Genomic DNA, 25198 nt, shown 5'->3' with positions numbered 1-25198 from the left:
GGCCCACTGGAGATCAAGTTAGGCTGAATATGGAAGAAAATGGGTTTGACACCCCTGGTATAATTGGTCAATTAAGTCGTAAGTTGATTGAAAGAGTGATATAAAACAAAGACGGAAACGTGAAGCGGATTTTGATTTGTCGTCTGTAGATACTCTTTGGTCGGCGCTCATTGGACCAATCGACGCGGAGGGGGCGGGGTCTGCGGCAAATGAACAAGCAGTGAGCTGCGGCGCTGGAGGAGAACAGCAGAGAGAGAGACCGCACACATCCATCCATCCATCCCCACCTAACACCGTGTATCGGTAAGAGATGTTTTTATCCGTAACCTTCCACTGTTTCAGCTACAAAACCTGAGCTCATCTGTAATAATAACCATTTAGAAACTGAAAAAAACACCCGATCAGCTTTTACTAAATACTTCATATTATAGGCTTAATTACTGAGTTTTTCATTGAATTATCTGTTAGGAAGGTGTAGGAATGTGTAGGTACAATAGGCAATTTTTAGGAAGCGGATGAAGAGATTATGATGTTATAATCAACATGTGTAGGATTGTTCAAGGGGGGCGGGTAGAGAGAGGCACATTGGAGCCAAACATATTTCTTCAACCCTATTAAAGCTGCTACCACTGTGTCCACCACCCAAAGCTATTTAATTTTCTCGGTCTCCCACGACTGGATTGGTTGTTGTCGTTGTTTTTCCACTGAAAACAAGCTTAGCCATTGCAGTGTGGTTCTTGTCCTTGAGATACAGGCAGGCAAAGGCGCAGTGAGTGGATGCGTGTGAATTAACGAGGAAGATTGTAGTAGTCTGGTCCTACCCTATCCACACCCCATACATGCCCCCCCCCACACACACACACACACACACACGCACACACGCACATGCACATGCACAACTAACTTGTTTATTCCTTCAAAGAAATCCGTGTTCAATAAAGAGGATAATATATTTAGGATACCAGTTACAGCTGTAGGTTACTACATGCAAAAAAAGGAGTGTGTTAGAGTCTACTTTGTAAAGGAAATATCATCTTACTTTGTCCTGAAATACAATCACACAAAGGAATTACAATGAAAATACCATTAAAATGCATTCTTTTCAAGGAAATGTCATTTTCATACTCGCATAACATGAAATTGCTAATTCGTATAAACAGCAGCATTATCACACGTAACATATCCTTTTCTTTTTTTTTTTTAAATTATTTTTGAGATTTTAGTGTCTCTTTACAAATGCAGATAAGACAGTGACCTCCAGAGTTTTCACTTAGTCTCATAGTTGCTGTATTTCCATAAAAATCACGCAATCCTTTTCAGTCATAATCTCAATGTATTAATCCCATAGCATCTGAATCCGGTTAATCTCTGCTGATATGTAGCCAGCTGTTGCCTTGCTGGTGTGGTGTGAGTGCTTGTGTGTCCTGCCTGTTCCCACTGAGCGCTGCGTTAATTGCATTTCAATAATTAAATGTCTTTTAAATCAGCCTTGCATGAAAAAGAAAAAAAAAAAAAAAAAATCCAGACTGAGGCTGCCATAACCTTCAAACTATGGTGCGTGTGCAAGAGTGTTGATGTGTTTCTGTCAGTTGCATGTATGAGTAAATCTGCAATAAGTGCTTGAGTTCTCTGCCCTGGACTAGACACATGTATCCTCTTAGAACAGAATAAAACCTGTTTTGTGTTACAGCAAGAAAAAAAAAGGCAAGTTTAATCCTACTTTGTCCTGAAATACGTATACGCACACATAGGCTGGAAGCAAAAATTGAATTCATACACACACAAAAACAGAGCAAAATTGAATAAACTAGAATCAGGTTTTACAGTGGGTTCTTTTCTTTTCTTTTCTTCTCACTTTTTAAATAGATTCACACTCCCGACACACAACATGTACTCAAACACATGCGCACAAGCAGCTGGTTTGTCCCCCTGTTCTGTACATTCTGCTGCAGCAAAGACACAGGGGATTAGTTTTTACCTGAATATGAGGATGAGAACAGAGAAAGATTCAGAGAGAAAGAGGTCAGGAGCTACAGAGGGGAAAAGAAGACACTCAGAGAGTCTAGTTTAATTAGCTATCAGAGGTGTAAATTATTTTGTAGCAGTTACAATATTTCTGTGCAAATTAATTTATTTGACAATATTAAATGTGTTTCTATCTACTAAAATGGTGAAGAGAAAAAAAAGTGTTGGCTCCAAATATTTGTTGTTTTTTTTTTTTTTTTCTATTTGTCTAATTAAATTAAGATGTAAAAATCACAGAATAATCCTCAGAACATCTGTAAACTAAGCCATCACCAACACATTATGCTGGTGTTTAACAATTAAAACAATAAAGTGTATGAACAGAATACACACCATTGCACATATATGTCCAAAATATTGTATCATAATGTTTAAGAATGTTTAACAAACTAGAAACATGCCAACGGGTTTATACATGTCCGCAATTAAACATCCTATTGCTTTAAACATAGCATTATTTCCTCTGTAGATGACTATTTTGGTATTAAGAAAATGGATGGATCTATGGATAATCAAGTTAAAAGCAGTGCATCCAAGATCCTCGTCTAATTTATCCCATTACAGTTTCATAATAACACCAAAATACGTATACACTTCCCATAATAACATAAAAGATGCATATGCGAGGTTTACTCCACAGTCGAGCATCTGCACATGAACTCCATCTGAACTCATATTCAGTCGCTCATCTTGACTTTACAGTGACAAAAAAAAACAAAAACAAAAAAAACATTCCACAAATCCCTGCAAGTGAAAGTGGACTAACCGAACACTTTAGCGCTCACAGACTAAAGAGCCACTAAATACACTCGCTAGTCTAACAACATTAATGCTACAGATAACCCATGATGCAACACTTTGCAAAATAACAAAATCGCACTGGTACTTGGCCCACTTAAGATGCAAGAAGCGTAGGAAAATTTGGATAGCGGTGTTACTTTTTTTAATGGTACGATGTGTAATATTCGTCTGAAGAGTAGATCATGTGCCAAAATAAGATCATTGACAATTTACGATGGGAAGAAGTAGAGATGAAACCAGTGTTTTCCTCTGACTCCAACACTACAGCTACAGTCACCTCAGCAAGTCAATCTGAAATGTCCTCCTTATTATCTCACTTTTCTCTAGGGATGTAACAATTACCGGTATAACGATAAACCGCGGTTAAATTGCAGACGGTTAGTATTATCGTTTAAATTCAAATTATCATGATAACTGTGTTTGATTACCGCACTTTTCCGGAGAAAACACCGATGTAATGCTATGCTTTTATGTCAAATATTTGAGTATCGTTTTAATTTATTGCAATTTTGATTGTCTATACCTAATATTTGGAACCAATATTCACTTTTAAAGTCTTTGAAAAGGTTCGTTAAGCATCTTTGTGTTATTTATGCAATAAATTATAAACATTTTTCAAATCGGATTTGATTTTTTTTTTGTGTGTGTGTGTGTGTGTTTTCTGGCCTTTTATGTTTTTGTAGTAGGTTAAAGTGAAAAAAATAATAGGCAGATGATATAAATGAAGATGTGCTGAAAAAAAGATACCAAACATGGGTATAGTCAACATTTGTTTAAATAGTATATAAAGGCAAAATCAAAAGTACTGAAAAAGGGACAAAATAGGCTCAGACCACTAAGGGTTAATATTTGAATGTTTCTGCCAAGAGAAAGTGCATTGTGCCAGTTATTTTATTTTATTTTATTTTTTTCAAAATACAACTTGGGTAAATTATTTCAGTGTGTGTATTAGCACTTTTTGAACATTTTAAGCACAATTTCAACAATACCGCGTTAATAATGATAACTGTGATAATTTTGGTCACAATAACCGTGATATGAAATTTTCATATCCTTACTTGTCACCATCGCTGCCTCTCTTCGTTTCTTTTTCGATTATAAACCTATTTGCTAGCCCCCCCTCCCGAAAAACACCAAATAATCACAGTTGAGTGCGAATCAGACGCCTTCATTATCACTTCACCTTCTGTCTCAGCCTCTTCACCTGACACCAACACTTCATATTCACCTCTTATTCAATATCACCTGCACTGTCTCTCCCGGTTTCCCCTCAAAACACACACACACGCAGACACACACACACATGCGTATCTCCCCCACAGGACTAGTTGATAGTGACCTTTCCTGTGCTCCGGTGTCTCCCTGGTCTTTAGTCCATTTGAAAAAGCCTCCGGTCTTTTCACTTTTACCACTGACCCAAAATAGAGGCCGATCCAATTACAGCTCAAACCTCCTAACTGCGCTCCCACAGCGCTGTAGCTGTTAGTGTGTATGCGTGTCTGTGTGTTTTTCGGAAAATACAGAAAGAAAAGAGACACTGTTGAGTGTGTGTGCCTTGGCAGAGTGTTAGGAGCAGTCAACCATCTTGCCATGCGATGCAGGGGGTCGTTAGATATCACTGGCTCCGAGTCAAAGCTGGTATCTGCATGGATGTTGCCTCTGTTTGCTTTTCCGGTCTCACTTGTCTTCATTTGCATCGGCCTCTCTTTGGTTTATGTTGGCCGACGTACGGTACAGTATGTGTTGCGTGGTTTTTTTGCTTTTCTTTCAGCCTTTTCTCTGCCTTCGAGTGTGCGTCTCTGTCTTCATGACTCCCTCCCCATCTCTCCTTCTGGGTGTCTCTGTTAGCAGGGATTAATAAAGGGTTGTTAACCTCTGTTTGCCCTCTGTGAAGTGTACAATGAGCATCCTGGGACTTCAGGCAGGTTCCACAGCACATTATGTCATTTTCTAACAAGGAGCTGAATGAGCTGAGAGGCACTGAGCTAAGGATAGGCAGTAGATGGGTAATTTTGTCAACCACTGGAATAGAAATAATCTCAAGGGGTGGATTTTAAAGGCGGTGCAAACACACACGTTGTGAGCGGTGGATGTTGAAGTTCACGTCTTAGGAAGGACCGTAGAGTAGATGGTGGATGCTACGTGGGTGATTTGATGATCTTATCTTATATCATGATCAATCTTTTATTCTAGTTAGTGCTGTTCCTGCTAAACCAAAGACATGGGATCATTAGAAACACAAGAGAATGTGGTTCTTAAACTGTTCAGCAGAGTTTTCTAAGGTCAGATCATGCAGCTGATATATACATATCTGCAGATTCAAGAGGTTTTCATTGCCATATACACAGGTTAAAACATAACATTTAAACAAGATTCTTGTCTACTATACCTTCTTCCTCAGCAGAATAAAAAAAAGAAATAAAACAAAAATGAGTATAAATAGAATAGAAGTAAGTTTAAAAAATTCTGGATGAATTAATACTGACTGGGAAAGTCTAAACACAGGTCAAATCAGCAGGATTTTAAATGCAGCATATTTTAATTTTAATAGTTATGTGATTGAAAAAAATTACAATCATCATGTTGAGCAACTAATATCTCTCTTGTTTTACCCAAACAGACTCAAGCAACAAACTAAGAGGAAGTTACCAACTATTTACCTTCTCAGTTTAAGCAGACACTAACATTTGTGGGAGATCTTGAAGAAAATGGAATTAGTGTGGAAAACCCATGACAGATACTGTAGTAAAGGTGGCGCTTTACAGTGTTCTTTGTAACTGCTGATACTGCCTGTAGAGTCACAATATGATATGACATGTCATGAATAATACCTTCATGCTTCTGTCAGCAGAAGACTGATGGACAAATGTCTGTATAAGGTGTAGAATTTGATAATGTTTTCTGCATATTTTGTAATACCAGTAAAGACACTTGGATTTCTGCTGTTTTATTTTTAAGTTACTGTTCACTGCTAATAAACACAGGTATTAATGATTATTTTAATGCCCAAATAAGTGAAAATAGAGCAATCTTTAATGTGATAATATGTTTTAATTGTGTACATAGATCAATCCATCAGTTGTTTTGAGTCTGTTTCACATCCAAATTGACCTTGTCATTAAAAACAGTGTGACATGATCCTCCGTACACTTCAATAACTAAGACGTCCTCTGATGTAGTGGGTTGCCGTTGTGACTCTAATCACACTATATCCACAAAAAGCACCAGAACCTCCAAGTACATAGTTTTGTTTTACTTTGATTAGGTAAGTTAATGGGCTTCTTCGTAATGTTCTTTGAAATAGAAATACTTATTTTCTTAACCCATAAAGATCCAGTGTTAATTTTGTATCAGTTCCCAAGTGATTTTTTTCTCAATTTTTAACCTTTCTTAAGTGATTTATCACCATTTATTGTAATATGATCCTCTGTATTTTGAGGGTTTTTTTTTTTTTTAAATCATGTATTTTCCTATATTTAATTTACTGATCATATTGATGTTCCAAAAAAGCTCAGATTAAATTCAACGGTTATTATATGAAAACAAGGAAAACTGAAGAAAATAGTCTTTTTCAGTAAAATATATTATTAACTGAATATAAACCCAGTGTGTCCATCCACTGTCATTTATCCAACTCCATGGGTTTTACTGGTGAATCAATGTTGTAGAAGATGACGGTGTTTCCATGGCAACTACGGAGCTTCTGAACATCCAAATGGGTCATATCTGATGACCATGAAAAGACGACAAACTGTATTTTACAACAATTATTTACATGTATTGACAGGATTAGTGGATCAACAGGGATTAAACCATTTACATCAGCAGATGATTTTGGTCGACGGTGGATCTTTGAGTCTTTATGGATTAAACTGACTTTCACCACTGTTTGCACGTCCTTCTCCCTCTTCAACAGTTGGGTGCTTCTATGATACTGGTGCCAAAAACAGGACAGATATACGATGCAACTTTGGAAGCACTTTGGGTCTCCTTTAATTTATATTTATAATTTTTTTTAAAATACAAAAATCCGCATGTTAACATGGTAAAAATGACACAAAAATTACATGCTACTATTTTTTCCAAATATCTTTTTATTCTCTCACGGGTACATTTTTGGAATCGAACTAATTATGCAAGGCAGAGTGTTTCACAAAAATGACCGCTGTTGCAAAATCACTCATGATTTACATGTATTTAAATGGACAGGTTCTGCATGTAACGCAAGTGGACACGATGGGTTACACATGAAACTTGGAATAAGACTGCCAATTCATGAAAAAAACCACATGTCTGAATTAGAAAAACCACTAGGATCTTCAGAGTTAACACAGGGTCTTTTTTATAGCGGTATATAAGACCATTTAAAGCCATCTTTTCCAGATCAAATGCACTGACACCTAGGTAGCTTTTCCTGTCCCAATTTTGGTCCTATTTTTGGCCCCAATATTTTATTAAAAATTCATTAATTATGGGATGGCTCAGAGCAAGAGTATAATTTTTTTGCATTTATCAGAAGTCATCTTTAGGTACATCCTGGGGGGAAGTATGTCTGAATTTCTCTTTTATTATTGGGTCTAAAAAAACTGGCAAAGTGCCCGGTACCAAAATGAACCCAGTTTCATAGAAGCACCCAGATACGTTTAGAATCATCCTCTTATTTCAAATGTTATTGGCTCATACATTTATAACAGTACAAAATGCCACAGGAATGTAAATACTGTTTTTCTGAGTTATCCCCCTCTCTCACCAGATGCCTTTATATTACCTCATACTGTCTTTTTCTTTACAGAAGTAAAATAATCTACAACACTTTTCATGCTGAACTTTCTTCCATAGTACATAAAGGAATTTAATTTATTCAATTGGCCAATTTATGCATGAAAAACTGTAAATGATCCTGAAATTATAGAGGAGACAATTACTGTTTCTCCTCGTGGTTGACTTTCTAATGGATCGTATTTGGTCTTAACTTTTGACTCCATGAATCTGAAGTCAAGTTTTGTTCTTTCATGATATCAGTAATTTGCAGACAGAAGCTGGTGCAGTGACAGTACTCAACGCTAATTGCCTGTAATTAACCTCTCATTTTATGATTTTATTCCTTATTAGTGCCACCTGTATTACAGTATTTTACTGTATGTCACAGTTTCAGAGTCGTTAAAAAACATTGCTCGGTTATTTAAAGAAAGCCTAATGGTTCACTATCACAACAGCAACAAAAAGAAGCCGCTTCATTTGCAGCGATGCTTGCCAGTATTTACTCAGTGTTTGTATTTCTGCTCTAAGATTTTGTCTTTGGCTCTGCAGTACAAAGATGGCCTAGTTTACAGCTGTTTATCCTCAGGCTTATTTGGTGATTAAACATGTTTTTATATTTTTCTCTGAGTTGAATTTAATTAATTCAGTGAAATTAATCCACTGGAAAGAAAAAAATCACCAGTCTCACGTAGTACATTGGTTACAAATGGTCTGCGTTTATAGGGTGGTTTTCAATGTTATTGGCACCTAAAGCATTTTATAAAGCTCGGGCACACACCAGTGGATTAGGGTTCAAGGTTTGGCTCAAGGACACTTCAACATCAAGGCAGGGGTTAAAAACCAGTCCTCTGGTTTAAGGACGGCTCCAGTCTGACTGCAGATCCACAGCCATCACAGCGGTTATTTAGAATGGTCACAAACGCAGATGGTAGAAGTAATTAGACTTAAATAAATCTGATTTAATATTTAAAAATATCATAATTCATATTCATAAATCTTTATACTATATGCTATTAGTGAATCTTATTTTCACAACAGATCTTAAAATCTCAGTACCCTGGGTCAAAACAACTAAAAACAGTTAACTGAAACCTGACATATTCACTCAACTCTTCCTTTCCACAAAATTTGCTTGACATGTTCTCGTAGCTGTAAAGCTGTAGCTGGGGTTGGTTGTTGGCTACAGTGGAAGTAGAGGATGTTAACAGGGTGACTCGCTTTATTATGCACACTGATGGAAGTTTGGTCCGTCCCCTCTTCTGGACTGCAGTGGAGTTTAAAGGTCATTCTCAGGTTTTAGTGCAGGAGTTGTGATTAAATTTTAAGCTTTTATGAGCAGTCTCTCTTTGCTCTTAGGAGTTCACCTCTGCTGGATGAACGGTACACCAGAGATGATATTTATAATTACAGGAAACTGCAGCTAAAACTTGCAGAAAACATTTGATTTTTAGATGAACAGTGTTTTGTTAAGATTTGATTTTGTTTTCATTGTCATTCTTTCTTTTTTCCTCAAGTCAAGACCAAGGCTGTGCAATGTAATAATTTCATATCCAAGATCATAATACATACCACCATTAAGCACATTTTTTCAAAAGTTAATGAATAAATAGTTGAAACACTGTTGCCCATAAAGTTGGAATAATGTTGTTTTCACACATATTTTTCTTTTTATAATTAGTGAATTACCTTTAAGCAGATGCAATGATTTCATAGAGTCCCAGTTACACTTTGCCTGTCAAGAATAAATCACATTGTCACAATATTTTACACTATATCTATCTATCTATCTATCTATCTATCTATCTATCTATCTATCTATCTATATATATATATATATATATATATATATATATAAACAGTGTATAAAATAATCACAAGGAAAGGCCTCTTACTTATTTTGAATGATATATTCAACAAATATTAGATACTTTGCATGTTTGATTTAATTTTTTCTTTCATTCAGATCATTTTTGCACATTTTCAATGTATGTCCATAATAAATGTTAAGACTAATATAGATGAATTAGTAGGTGAAACAGAAAACATTTTTCAAATGCAAAATCAAAAAAAGTATTTAAACAGGGTTCCCGTGGGGTCTTAAAAAGTCTTAAAAGTCTTGAATTTACAAATCTGCATTAATACCTTAAAAAAGTCTTTAAAAGGTATTTAGTTTGATTTGGTTGGTCTTAAGTTATAAACCTGTTCGCTGTATTGTGTTTAAATGTGTCTGTTAAATGTCCAAGCTGCAAAGAAAATAATGTTTGTTGACTCAGTTCCACCTATTCCAACCCGATAATTTATACTGAACTTAGGAACCAATTATTGCTAACTTTGCAGCCCCCAGTGAGAAATGACTCAACGGTGGGAATTACGGCCTTGGAGTAAATAAATACATTTTCCTAAATTCTACAAATCAAGAAATTTTTGCCAGTATGGTTGTGAAATAGGCTGTGAAATGGGCATTAAATTCTATTCTAAATAGTCTTACAAAGGTCTTAAAAAGTCTTACATTTAACTTGTAGAAATCTGTAGGAACCCTATTATAGCAAACTTAATAATAAGATAAGATATACTTTATTGATCCCCCAAGGGGGAAAGTTGAAAGAGGTCAAGCCAGCCAAGAGTCAAAGCTAGAATCTTCTGATCTGTAGTCAGACCGTCCATTGCACCACTGGCCCTATATCAAACCAAAAATATTCTTTAACAGCAGAACTGCAAACACAGATGTTGCAAGGAGCAGCACAAGGAATGCCTTCATATTGAAGCTATAGCAGCAAAGACAAAAAAAGACTCAGTATGAATAAATAAAATATAACTAGTAAACAAACTGCTGCTGTGTGGAGGAATGCAAACCTTCATCCAAATAATGGGAAGTACGACTGTAAAGATTATGATTTACAACACAGCAAAATAAATAATAGAGTGTATATGAGACGATGTACTTTTTTTTTTCTATCATCACACGATATATGTCGTCATATTGCATAACTAACAGGAGAACCCCATTAACTGTGTAACTGCCCCCCCACATACACACACTTTACAATATAGACACAGCAGTGGAATGTGCCAGGTTACACCGCTTCTATTGCAGACAGTCAAGATTTTTTTATGGGTGGGGGTGAGGGGGTAATAATCACAGTCATCACTCACTGCAGTTTATTCCCAGAGGGACAGGCCTTGATGGAATGGGATGTGAGCATTTTCACAGAATTCATCAAAGTGTCTGTGAGCCTCAGCAGTTTGGAAGTGTACTTAGGCCCTAAGTGAAACATTGTGCGATCAGAGCTAGAGCAGAGAAGTGGGCTTAAGGAGGAGGGGATACTGTAGAGGGACTTTCTTACACTTTGCTGTCGATCACTTCTGGAAGAGTGAAGAGCAGCGAGTATCCTACCTGCCTTGTTTTTGCAAAATTACTGAGTGCGTGGTTGTGTGTTTGCGTCTCAGGATGTTGTGTGTGTCTTCATAACAGGCTGTCTAAGTAAGAGCATAAAGTGACAGAACCAGGTCTGGTGCGTGATGAGTTCTTGCAGAGGGGTTACATGAGACATAAAATGCAGAATCCTATCAGTGTGTGTGTGTGTGTGTGTGTGTGTGTGTGTGTGTGTGTGTCAGTGGAAAGAGAGTTTATCTGCCTATATGGAAGGAGGAAGATAGTTTTCAATGGGTAAAATTCCTTCTGTCAGCCCAGCTAAACAGAAAATGTCCATCACTTGCAGTTTCCTTGGTAACCTTGGCTTGGAAGTGTATGTGGGAAGTGCGCTTCAAAGTGTGTATGCGGTGTCTGTGCGTCATATTGTGTATGCATGTGTGTACCTGCGCATTTGAACCATGAATGAGGATGTCCATGTTTAATAAATTCCCCTGGCCTCTGAAGCATGCCGTCTCAAGGTGTTGGGTTTAAATGGCAGTAAGGATTAACATACGTGGTGTGGATTTGGGTGACGTCACGTTTTAATTGTCGAAATGTCAACTGCCGATCTATTCTGTATGAGAATTAGGATTACACAGAGAGATTAAGGGATGCTTTTAAAGGCCAGTGAGTTTAATTGCATGGAATTAATCAAGTTGTCAGGATTAAACCACAGCAACTTAAATCACGGGAGATTTTCAGACGTATCCAGTTCTGATAGTCACGGGAGAACATTTGTAGTCAGGTGTTGGGTTTCCCCTCTTACCTGGGAGGCATGCAGGGAACCCCACCTGAGGAGCCAAAGCTGGGCTCATAGTCATCAACAGGCAAACTGGCAGACAGCGGACCACAACTCAAAAGGTCAGAACGGTGTCACCATTACAAGTAATAGGCAGCCACCAATGAAGCTATTACCCACACACAGACACACAGATACTCTGAGGGGCACACACAATGATGCTCCACACTACTTTCTTGGCTTAACTTCATGGCTGGGTCTTTCCTTACAGAAGGCAGGGGCTGTCTGTCTCAGAAAAGTTCAGCTCCCACAGCTCAGAAGGTCAGGAACATTACCTCCATTTACATCTCAGCCAGCCGCCCCCTCCTTTTTCCCTCAGCCTTCCGTACTCCCTCGCTCTCTCTGCAATGTCTGACTCACAGTGGGACATGTGAGAGCAGGTGAACACACGTGACCAACAGCATAATAACTGCGATACATCAGGGCCGCGTCTTCAGCCGTTTGATCGTCGCTGTTCCGATTCGGAATCTCGGAGATGCGGATCGGTAAAGGCTTTCTCCTCGACTCCTGCGTCGGGCATCACGAAGAACGACGACGACGCTTCTGAATGAATCACATCAAACTTTACACAGTTTTCACACCTAATACCACGCTACACATTTCAAATGTAGTGTTTTATTATTTGTATGTACCTGTAGTGTATTTCTACTTTTCCTTCTCTTGCAAACGATACGCAGTGCATCTTGTGCTTGTCTATTATTGTACGTCTCACCTCCGAATGCTATGTTTGCATCCAGAAATATCACAGGTTCTGTCATATATTTGATTATAGAAAAGTGTTAGGTGATTCCACTACTGCGCTTTAATACAAATATTGCACCATTGTCATACCGGCTGCTGTTGCTGTCATATCTGATGCTGTTCTTTTCTGAATGCACTGTATACACTTTATACAGGGTGGGGAAGCAAAATTTACAATGAACATTTAATTGTTTTTTTTCTCAGCAGGCACTGCGTCAATTGTTTTGAAACCAAACATATATTGATGTCATAATCATACCTAACACTATTATCCATACCTTTTCAGAAACTTTTGCCCATATGTGTAATCAGGAAAGCAAACGTCAAAGAGTGTGTGATTTGCTGAATGCACTCGTCACACCAAAGGAGATTTCAAAAATAGTTGGAGTGTCCATAAAGACTGTTTATAATGGAAAGAAGAGAATGACTATGAGCAAAACTATTACGAGAAAGTCTGGAAGATACTATTAAAGAAGAGCGGGAGAAGTTGCCACCCAAATATTTGAGGAACACTTGCGCAAGTTTCAGGAAGCGTGTGAAGGCAGTTATTGAGAAAGAAGGAGGACACATAGAATAAAAACTTTTTCTATTATGTAAATTTTCTTGTGGCAAATAAATTCTCATGACTTTCAGTAAACTAATTGGTCATACACTGTCTTTCAATCCCTGCCTCAAAATATTGTAAATTTTGCTTCCCCACCCTGTATATTATTATAGTTTATTCTTTATACCACCTATTTATTCTTATTCTATTTTTTACCTTTTTACAAAAAATTAGGGCTGCACGATATTGGAAAAAAACTGAAATTGTGATATTTTTTTAACCCGATATGCGATATGTGTTGCGATATGAAAAAATACTCAGGAGGATATAATAGCTGTGTGGTGCCGACGTAAATGGTCAAACTAATTAGTTGTGTGACCTCTAGTTGTGGCACAGAACACGTGCTTCAATATCATCCTTTTGTAGCTGAAATAATTCCAGATGACTGATGTCGCTTTTCTTTTTTGGCACCAAGTCTCCGTTTACAGTGATTTTCTCTTGTTCGTTGCTCATTTTTCAATGTTGTTACCAGCGACTCACTCCAAACTGATTAAGAGCAATTGTGATTGGTGGATCGCTGTGTGCATTATGTGTCAGGTACCTTTGAAATTAGATGAGAACACACTGAGTTCATTTGCCTCCTACATTGCAGGACCTGCGATGTGACTATTGCGCACACATACATCGCGATGACGACGCTCAAACGATATATTGTGCAGCCCTAAAAAAAAAATCACATGGCTTTTTAATTACAAGGTGAGAGAGAAACCGTATTTAAATTCTCTTTATGTCGTGTGCATTCAGTGAATTGACAAAATAAAAATCTTTGAATCTTTTCCTGGATATGAAGGCCCTCTATGAGCGGAGAAAACACAGTAGACAGTTTGGTCATCGCTATGTACGACTGTCAAAAACAGTTAGACAGAGAGCAAATCTGCGCTGTCAGTCTAAATGGATATAAAGTGGAAGCGACATGTGGCGATGTGTGTTTTAGGAGAGTTTGAGGAATCGTATTTGAACGCTTATAACTTCGAGCAGCGCTGGCCCCGTCTACTTTAAAAATTCATGTTGTTTTTAATGAAATCAGTAGAGAAAATTCATGAATAAAAAAAAAAGCTAAATGTGTTGGTGCCAGCTTCTCAAATGTGTAATTATGTTGTTTTTCTTTGTCTTGGGTAATAGTTGGCTAAATATTGTTAGGGTTTGCACTGATGGTCAAACAAAACACATTTTTTTTACTTAACTGGAATGAATGATCAGATCCACCAACTCATAAAACATAAATATAAATGCTATCTGCAGCTGGAGTCTATTGTTTATCGCTGGAGGGATACTTGTTTTTAGCGTGCCAGAGCAGAATAAAGGAAAGGACAGTACACAACAGGATGGGGCTCTAATTTTCTGGCTGCTGCTCATTGTTGTTGTTGTTGACAGTCAGGTACATTGTCATCACTGTCACCTGCTGTCCCACTCATACAGTAACAGCCAGCAGATTCCAGTGTTGTATGGGTCTAATTGAACCAACACGGGCAGGGAAATACAAACAGCACAGAGGAAAAAAAAAAAAAAAAAATCAGCTATTTCTACATTTATCACTGTCTCTTAATGTGTGCCGGTTTTATGTAAGTATATATATGTATATCACCTCATTTGTTCGGACTGCAGAAAACAATGTTGCCTGGCAACAACAGCACAAGCAAAATGGTGCAGACTGTGTACATTGGTATGATTTTAAAGAGGTATAAAGATAGAGTTAGTCAGAAAGTGGAGACGTGAGAAGAGGCCAGTGCAGACAGATGGCAGATGGATGAGGAGGTGAAAAAAAAAAAAAAAAAAAAAAAAAAAAAGAGGGAAAAGGGGGGATGAGAAGTGCGATGGCGTTGGAGGACCAGAGAAGGAAAGTGTGTAGGGAAAGGGAGGAGGGTAAAGGCCTCTTCCTAATCAGTTATTCTATACAGACAAAAAAGAAACCGACTCGTTCACATACAAAGACTCAAACTCACACACACTGAGCCAAGCAGATTTTGAAGGAAAGAAGCTGATTTAACTCAAGAAGATAAGAATGGCCATGAAATATGTATGAGCTCATTTAGCAGATGTGCCCTGAACAGCAATATTGACTGCAGTCAGCAGTACAGCTGTAGTCGCTGGTTATATATCCATCTACCACTCACTCTGCCTATACAATTCAATAGTCCTTTGAATGTATCTGCGTAGCTTAAACCATTGCACTTTCTTGCAAATTTATACAAATGCATTACCTGCATTTGCTATAAATATCTGTCCTCTTGTACCGTTTGCTTGTTTTAAAGCTGAACCTCAGCAGTTTTTCTGTCAGTATTTACCAGCACAGACAGTAGCAGGGACAAAAAATACCACAGTGCTACTATTTTGACATTGTGGCTTAGGTGGTGATTTCATTAAAAGAATAACAGTATAATGATGGCTGCTGGTTTTTGTAGCAAATCGACATGATCCCATATGTTTGTAAAATATGATAAATAGTTTGAAATATCTCTATAACACCATAATACTTTTGCAAGTGAATATTATACATGGCTGTATTACAATTCCTAATATGTCAGTTAATTATTCAACTGTGATAAAAGCAGTCGAATGGAACTTTAGCTCGAATGTTTCACTTGTATTTTTCAGACTTGCTTTATCTTTCTCATACTCACGGTTGAATATTGAAGCAAAGATTGACTGATGTGTTTTCTGTTTCTCTCCTGCCCTCTTCTCTTTTCATCATCCCACGTCCTCACTCTTTCAACTTTCATCCATCTCCCTCCTCTCTAAAATCCTCTTGCCCTTCATCTCTCTTTCTCTCTTACGTAATAATCTTCTCTCTACCTTCATCGCTCCTCCTTTCACCCTCACTCCTCTACGGTTCCTTCACCCCTCCTCTCTCTATCTTTGACTCTGTCCCTCCTGAAATATCTCCTTTTCCTCTTTCATCTTGTCCTCCTTCCATCCTTGTCTATTTTTCTTCCATTCATACCTCTTCGGCTGCCTGTCCCTCTTTGTTTTCTCCACTTATTCCCTGTTTCTTAACCCATTTCCCCCCCATTCATCTTTCTGTCTTTCTATCACTTACCATCCTTTTTGCCCTTCCCTTAATTTTTATCCAACACATCCATCATATGAACACTTCTCTCATTTCTTCTCTTCTTCCAACCCCCTTCCATCCCATCATTCATCCCTCTTTCACTCAGCTGTCTGTGGTCCGCGCTGCGATGTTGATCATGGACATTTTGCCCCCGCTCCTCCTCCTCTCCATCCTGTTGCCGGGCTACGGTTGCCGGGCGGCGGACATTCCGGAGGACACTACATCAGAGTTCTCCGTCAGACTGTACCACAGGCTGCAGGCAGCGGGGGGTCAGGACAACATCATTTTCTCCCCGCTGAGCGTGGCCGTGGCCCTGGGCATGGTGGAACTGGGAGCCAGGGGGGCCACGCTGGAGGAGATACGACAGGCTGTAGGATTCAGCCACCTGCTGCCAGGTCAGAGACGTAAACACCTCTACACAGGTTCACCAGCATCAGGGTCTGTGGATGATGAAGGAAGCTTACTCCAAGTTTTACACCAATAAACTTTTTTTTTTTTTTTAACTTATAAGGACCTAGTGCAGGGGTGTCAAACTCATTTTAGTTCAGGGGCCACATTAAGCCAAATTTGATCTGAGGTGGGCCAGACCAGTTAAATAATAACATAATAATATATAAATAATGTCAACTCCAAACTTTCCTCTATATTTTAGTGCAAAAAAAGTAAAATTATGCAATGAAAATGTTTATATCTCCCAACAATCCTTTAAAACAATGTGATTGATATGAACAAACTGAAATTTCTTAAGAAAACTAAGTTTTAATAATATTATGTCTCAGTTTATCATTTACACACGTAAATTACAACTCACAGATCACAGTCTATCTACAAATACACAAACTGTTTAATAACGGGAGGAACATTGGTAAACTTGTACTTCAGACATTTCAAAATGTTCATATTTGTTCAAGTTATTCACGTTTTTGTGAAATGATTGTTTTAGTGTAAATACAATAAAATGACATGAAAATTTGTACATTTACAAAGAGACAAATTTAGAGTTTTGAGTATTTATAGGTTATTATGATAGTATTTTACTGATCCCACCCACTTGAGATGAAATTGGTCTGTAAGTGGAACCTGAACTAAAATGATAAATATCTTCAGGGTAATTTTTGTATTTCACAAATTCATCCCAGGGGCCAAACTGGACCCTTTGGCGGGCTGGATTTGGCCCCCGGGTCACATGTTTGAGACCTCTGACCTAGTGTGACTTTTGTGGCAGTTCCCAAATGAATTTTTCTCTCTATTTAACCTTTCCTAAGTGATTTATCCCCATTTATTACAGTACTGTCCTCTGAATTTTGCATGTTTGATCATGTAGATGTTCGTAAAAACTCAAAGTCAAAGGTTTTTGTGTCAAAACAGAAAAAACTGAAGAAAAGGTGACTTTTTTGGTGAAATATAACATTAATTGGACATAAACCAAGTATGTCCATCCACTGTCATTGATCCAACTCCATGGGTTTTACTGGTGAATCAATGCTGTAGAAGATGACAGTGTTTCCACGATAACTACCGAGCCTCTGAACGTCCAAATGGGTCATATGTGATGACCATGAAATGATGATAAACTGCATTTAAAACCAGTTATTTACATGTATTGATAGGATTAGTGGATCAACAGTTTAGATCAGTAGATGCTTTTGGTCGATGGTGGATGTTTGGGTCTTTATGGGTTAATTATTCTAGTTACCATTTTATTACATCTACTTTGACCTTCAGGATGGTGGGATACAGTTTATTATAATCATTTTTACCATCACTGTATCTTTAAAATCCTGCCAGCTATATCTAGTTATTAGTAGAGGTTTTCTGTCTGTATTATTTAGGAATGTGGCCAATCATTTTGCATTTACTGGTGGATTTATTTTTTTTCCCTAAATTGCTTTTCACAGCTGAGTTTCTCATCTGCCCTGCTGTTAGTGGACAATTCTCACCACTTCTCACATGAGTATAAACAAAGCTTTAGGCCACTACGAAGGATGAGACATGTCATAAAAGTGTAACTGCAAACAAAACAGGACAGAGGGACTGATTTTAAGATGAGGTGCTGCATTTATTTAATCTTTTCTTACAGACTTTGTCTATTTATGTTCACCGCCTGCTCAAACTGTAGGCCTATTATATTGACTTGCATAGCACTGTGTTGTTTTGTAGTGTTGAACCATATTGTGTTAGATCGTGTCATCTCACTTTTATTTTTGCTTCATATGGATGTGTAGCAAGGTTATAATAGTTTTGGATTTTTCATTATAGTTTCGTTTTATTGAGTTTTTTTATTTTTCTAAATCAGTTAGTTTTCATTAATTTTTAGAGCAGATTTGCTAGTTTTTATGAGTTTTCTTTTTTTTTCTAAACGCTTAGTTTTAGTTTAGTTCTAGTTTTCTCATATCTTTTATCTTCCTCGCCGTCATATTCAAAGAAATCCCACACAGGACTCTGCTGCTTTCTCCCAGCTTTAGTCTCCATGTTTCCAGGTAGAATGAGGACGAGAAGCCGACTCTAAACGACAAGTGACGAGAAGTGACGGACCATGAGGTGCCATATGGTGCCTCCAGCTAAAATCGCTCGAGCGAAATAAATCGATTTTATATCAATCCAACATTGACAAAGACAAAAGCGAAGGGAATTTTATTCGTAATATTATACGTTTTAGTTAGTTTGTAAGCACACAATACATTTTCAGTTAGTTATCATTTTTTCTTTTAATTATAGTTTTGATTCATTTCAGTTAATGAAAAAGTTTTTTCATTTCTAGTTTTCATCATTTCGTTAGTTTTTGTCAACAATAATAACCTTGATGTGTATCAGTTCACTTGCAATGCATTGAGATATGTTTCAAGACAGCCTCACAAACACACATCCCCAGTATCTATAGAAATGCATCAGAAGTTTGGAACCATTTTGATTCAGTTTTACTATAGTTTAGAAGTTGTAGGTTGTGGTGATGTTAATTCTACTCAATTATAATGTGCCTAGTTTTCAGTCTGATGTTCAGTTCTTCTTTAGTGCTTCATCCTGTCTATACATACATGTAAATATATCGTATGTTTGTGTGTCCTTTTGTGTTTCCCAGGTGTTGAGTTTTCTTTGCTCCAGAACCTGACGGCCGCTCTGTTGGACGACGATACCCACTATGTGATTCGATTCGCCAACAGCCTTTTCCTCCAGGAAGGCATCACCTTTAACCCCGAATTCCTGCATCTGATGAGGAAGTATTTTCGGGCCGACATTGAGACGGTTGACTTTAGTGAATCAGCAGCCGTGGCTGAGCAGATCAACACCTGGGTGGAGAATCATACAGACAGTGAGTAGAAAAGCAAACTTTTATAAAGCATTGAACTTGTACAGCAGTTTTCAAGATACTTACAAATGCTTTGCATGAGTGAAACATTTAGAAACAGAGAGGAAGTAAAACAGCATCACATCATCATCATCATATGAGCAGGGATCAATAACAGCCGCAAGTGTAACGCTCAAGACCAAAACGTAGAGATTAGACATCATTGATTATTATTGTATAGGCCGAGGCGAGATTAGATTAGATTAGATTAGATACTTTATTGATCCCTTGGGCAGAAACATCTGGGAAATTAAGGTTCTAGTAGCAGCATAATGCCATATAAACAGATATAAGAAGAATTACAAGACGAAAAGGAAAAGAAAATAAGAACAACAATTACTATAAAAACAGTAGTAAACAGTTAATTACATATTCGAAATAGTAGTAGCAATAAATAATAATTGTAATAATAATAAAATAATAGAAATTGATAATAAAAGAAAGAATAATAATAGTAGTCATAACAACAATATCAATAATGTCATTAGCAACAATGATTACAGTAATAATAGATTACTAGAAATTTAGTGGAGTGTATTGGAAGAAAATATTCACACTATAGTACAGTGCAGAGGTCCGCAATAGTAATGATAATGATTACAAAAAAGTAAGTGATATAATTTAGTATGGAAGTAACATTAATGGTAATGATAATAATAATTAGCAATAAAAAACACTAAAGCAGGGGTGTCAAACTCATTTTGGTTCAGGGGCGATATTTAGCTCAATTTGATCTCAAGTGGGCCAGACCAGTAAAATAATGACTTAATAACCTATAAATAATGACAAATCCAAGTTTTTCTTTTTGTTTCAGTACAAAAAAACCCAATTAAATTATGAAAATATTTACATTTTACAAAAATATGTGAATAATCTGAAAAAACAGAAATTTCATTTGAAAAATTAGTGCAATTTTAACAATATTATGCCTCAACTTATTGTTTATACATGTACATTTACACACAGTGTTATGTAAACATTTGGTAACAGGCAGAATATTGTTAAAATTTTGGAGTTTGGAACTAAAATTTGAACATTTTCTACAATATTCCATCTCTCATTATTAACACAACTACAGATCACAGTGGATCCATAAATGCACAAAACATTTAGTAACAGGCAGAATATTGTTCAAATTGCACATTCCGAGTTGTTCATCTTTGTTTTTATGTATATATTTATTTGCATTTTATTGTGAAAGAATAGTTTTGTAAATGTAAATATTTTCACAGTGTAATGTTATTTTTTTCACTTAAATTTTTCCACATTATTTTTCACAAAGAAAATTTGTAGTTGTCATTATTTATGGGTTATTGTGTTGTTATTTTTACTGTAGATCACATTGGTCTGTATGTGGAACCTGAGCCAAAATGATTTTTGACAACCTGGACTGTTCAGGTTAATTTTTGCACTTTCATCCCGCGGGCCAGAATGGAACCTTTGGCGGGCCAGATTTGGCCCCCAGGCCGCATGTTTGACACCTTTTCACTAAAGTAACAACAACAAACATTGCACACTGGAAGTAGATGAGTAGTAGAATAGTTAGCAGTAGTAGTAATAGTAGTAGTAGAAGTAGTAGTAGTAGTAATGGTACTAGACGTAATAGTAGTGCTAGTCGTAGCACTGAGACCAAACTGGAAAAGGAACTGAGATACTGTGAATTATGATGTCAGTCTTCAATTCCCAGGTACCATGAAGTGATCTGAATTCTGTACAGAAGTAGAGGAATCCATTACATAACACTGTCAGTTCCATCTGTGGGTTTTGTTTGAACACAACATCTTGTACAAAACAAAAAAAATTAATACATTTCCAACTCTTTCCAGCAAATTCTTACACATGTACAACTTCAAACACTGCAGCACAAAACAAATGCACAACCTGAAGCCCTTTACAAATGGCTGCTTCCAGGTAAGATCCGCGCGCTGCTGTCAGCTGAGGATTTCAGCAGCGTGACCCGTCTGACTCTGGTGAACGCCGTCTACTTCAGAGGCTCCTGGAAAAACCAGTTCAGACCAGAGAACACCAGAACCTTCTCCTTCAGCAAAGATGACGGCACCGAAGTCCAGACGCTGATGATGTACCAACAGGGAGACTTCTATTATGGTAGGAATGAGCAGTGTGTGTGTGTGTGTGTGTGTGTGTGTGTGTGTGTGTGTGTGTGTGTGTGTGTGTGTGTGCTGAGCAGTAGTCATTGCTCTTTTTCTAAAGCTCTTGAATTTCAGCTTTTTCCTGAGGTTATTTAAAATGTTAATCTTAGATCTAAAATATTCATATTTGGAGTTTTATTCCCAGGAAAGACTCCTCTCTTCTTGCTCTGTTACTCAGATTTTCTTCACTCACATAAACTCCTCTGGTACGTCTCTTTGGTGTACTAGTACATTTTGAAGGCTACTTTGTTAATGTCATGCATTATTAGTATTTCTGTGACTATCCATTCTAAGTCATGTAATACTACTCTGCGTTTTGCTAAATCTGCTTTGACAGTAGGTAGAACAAACAACAGGATTTTTTTTTTTTTTTTCCCTTGAGTCTTTCAGGTCTGTTGAAATCTGTTAAGATATATGTCTATTTATGTGCCCTTCTTCTTTTTTGTTTTTTGTTTTTTTTTACTATTTTCTTTCTGCAGTGTATTTTGCTGATATTTGTGTGCATATAAAATGTTTATGATGTAGTTAAACATATATATGGAATCCTGCAGATTGGCTGTGTTGCTGGATTACTGAATGCTTCCACTCTTTTTGTGCATTTAGTTGTTTTTTTTTTTACTGAACGCCAGACAGGAAAAAGCAGCTATGTCATATTTCTACTATATTTTTGCTATTTGCGTTAAAGCATTTGAGTTATTTTTGTATTTTTGAGATGTTGCATACACCTACGTTTACAGGTTGCACACATACCCATCCGCATACTCTCTCGATCAAGGAAACGTCTTTGTGTGTGTGTGTGTGTGTGTGTGTGTGTGTGTGTGTGTGTGTGTGTGTGTGTAGCTTCTCTTGGCATGTGTGAGAGCTGCAGAACAGGGACAGGTCCTTGGGGAGAAGGCTGTGTTTGCGTTCTCTTTTTGAAGCACAATCATATTGGTTAAGTAAAATGTTTTGAGAAACCACAGCCCATTCTCTGTCACTTTTGCAACAGTTACCAAGAATGCTTTGTTAATTAGGTGTCAGTGTTGTTGTTGTTATTGTTGTGATTTCCATTTTTAACCACGTTCAAAACAAAAATCACAGGCAGGAATAGCACGTGGATTGGAATCATGTCAAAGAAGTAGTATTAACAACATAATCCTCCATCTCACTGTAATGTTCCAACCTGTGGAAGTGACATACTTTCACGTTTCTATAAAATCTAGTTGGATTTATGTTAATTAAAAAGGAGGTATCTTATCCTGAGGCAAGACTGTCTTATTTATTCAAATAAATGTTACTGTCCTTGTCTTAATTAGTTTTGTTAATATATTGGATTTGTTCAAATAGATATAAGTAATACGTCTGCTGAAAACATTAAGTATTATCAGGATGCCTGGTGGTGTTTGTGTGTGTTTTGTGTGTTTGTACTTGTGTTACATGTGTATCTTTGCATATTCATGTGTTTTATTTCAGTTGAGGTGCATGTTTAGTTAAAGGTGCATTGGCCCAAAACACACACACAAAGACTCCATTCTTTTCTGTGTAGTTAAATTAATTTTTGTTAACAAGTAGACTTAGTGTGAGGAGGTTCATAACAATACTCAGTATATACCAGGGGTGTCCAACCTGTGGCTCCCTGTCACAAATACATAAGAAACATATGGAAATGAAAACCGTTTTTGAACGTTTAAACATTTTACAATCGTTATTGTCAGCCTTAATCCATCTTTACATTTTCTAACTGCAAAAATGTCCCACCTGTACAGAATTTTTTTTTTTTCTTTTTTTTTCAACATTTCATTAACCAAAATGTGTGTGTCATACGCTACAATAGGGTCTGATGCTTTTTTTGCCTTTGAATTTGTTATGATATTAGCCTGCAAATACCAATATATCCCCAAAATCTCAACTGTTTTCTTTACTGTAGTTGTGTAATTTTACATAAATGCACCAAAAATGTAATTAGAAATGTAAAGGTAAAGTGTAAAATAATGGTGAATGAGCTACTCTAGGTTAGCTACCTTCTGGTATTATAGAGTTTAATGCACTGTTGTCCGTAAAGTTGGGATAAAATATTTTTACCTCCTCTCATGAAATGACTGTGACAATGGGATTCATTCTTGGTAGATAAAGTGTAACTTGGACTCAGTACGTAATCATTACACACCTGGTCAGAGATGATTACTGATGTTATAAATGGGAATAAAAAGAAGGAATGTGTCTGTAAAGAAAATTATTCTAACTTTATGGGTAAACATGTATTTTCAGAATCAGCTTTATTGGCTAAGTATGGGAACACATACAAGGAATATGGATTCGGTTTTTCTTTGCTCACGACATACAATTTCAACATAAACCCAAACACACTTAAACATAGAACTAACTTAATAAACTTATATACTTACTATTGCTAATTATCCTCTTATTCATAAATGTTAGTAATGTGGATCTAAAATAATAACAGCTGACACAAAAACACAAAATGTGGCAGTGGACGGATGTGACATGGTTGTTACAGATCCCATCATACTGATGCTCGGCAGCCATGTCACCGTTTCCACAAATGATCCCTGTGCAGAAACTAGTATCATAATTATTTATTGTATAGTTTATCATCATACTAAAGAGTAAATAACAATATAGAATTGTTATTTCTTTATAAAAATGCTTATTATTAGAAAACTGTTGATTTAAAAAGTGACGTGTGACATTCTTAATGTATGTATTCACGTAACATAAGCAGGATGGATCAGCACCATACTCCATATTGCAACCTGTAAAAATAAAACGTGATATATAGTATAGAATCTTGTAAGAAAAAATGGGGAATCTAAAAGAATAGAATATTTGTTTTTTCAGGTAAATTCAGTTCAAACATAACTTGGCCATTTGTGACATGAAAATATAGCATTAATTGTGATGAAATTGGACATTTTTGAGCTGAAAACATAGTTCATATGACCATCAACATGTTGCAACAGAACTGAAATCCTGTAAATTTGCATAACTTGCATTTGCCAACACAAAGTTCCTTTGGGGATTCACTTATATTGATTTCTTATGCACAAAGACATAAATAAGACCTCTAAGCAAATTTTAGCCAATATATTATTTATAGTGAGGATTTATATTGTAATATGAACAGTGTGCAAATTAGAGTTTTATACAGTGGCTTCAGACAGGGTTTTTTTTTTTTCTCTTTTTGGTTAAAAAATGGCTCCTTAGATTGTAAAACTTGCTGATCTCAGCTCTAAATATAAAATATATTCACTGTATAGCATATTCTCTCTACAAGTCTAATCAATACAGATTTAAATCAGTCAGTGGGTTTTAATTAGTGCTTTGTGGGATGAAATTACCACACACACTCTGATCAATAGAGTCCATCAATGTGCCTCAACATGCTTCCATATCGATCCTCTTAAGGGGACTAACAAATCCATTACATGAGGCAAGTTGCATGTGATGAATACATTCTCACACGGGTATATACATCATTAGTCAAGTGAAGGAGAACTTTATTTGTCCCCA

General features: G+C 36.8%; 1 protein-coding gene across 1 annotated transcript in view; it reads left to right on the top strand.

Annotated features, from left to right (window-relative positions):
* The first annotated feature begins 206 nt into the window (after positions 1-206).
* The window catches only part of serpini1 (serpin peptidase inhibitor, clade I (neuroserpin), member 1), a 32540-nt gene continuing 7548 nt past the window's right edge, over positions 207-25198 (top strand). The window contains exons 1-4 of the mRNA XM_030152764.1: positions 207-303; positions 16299-16587; positions 19272-19502; positions 21450-21644. Of these exons, the coding sequence (XP_030008624.1) occupies positions 16320-16587; positions 19272-19502; positions 21450-21644 (694 nt within the window). The 5' untranslated portion in view covers positions 207-303; positions 16299-16319. The remainder of the gene's footprint in view (positions 304-16298; positions 16588-19271; positions 19503-21449; positions 21645-25198) is intronic.

The sequence above is a fragment of the Sphaeramia orbicularis genome, chromosome 13, assembly GCF_902148855.1.
Source record: "Sphaeramia orbicularis chromosome 13, fSphaOr1.1, whole genome shotgun sequence".
NCBI lineage: Eukaryota > Metazoa > Chordata > Actinopteri > Kurtiformes > Apogonidae > Sphaeramia > Sphaeramia orbicularis.
This window is presented reverse-complemented; position numbering and strand designations above follow the sequence as displayed.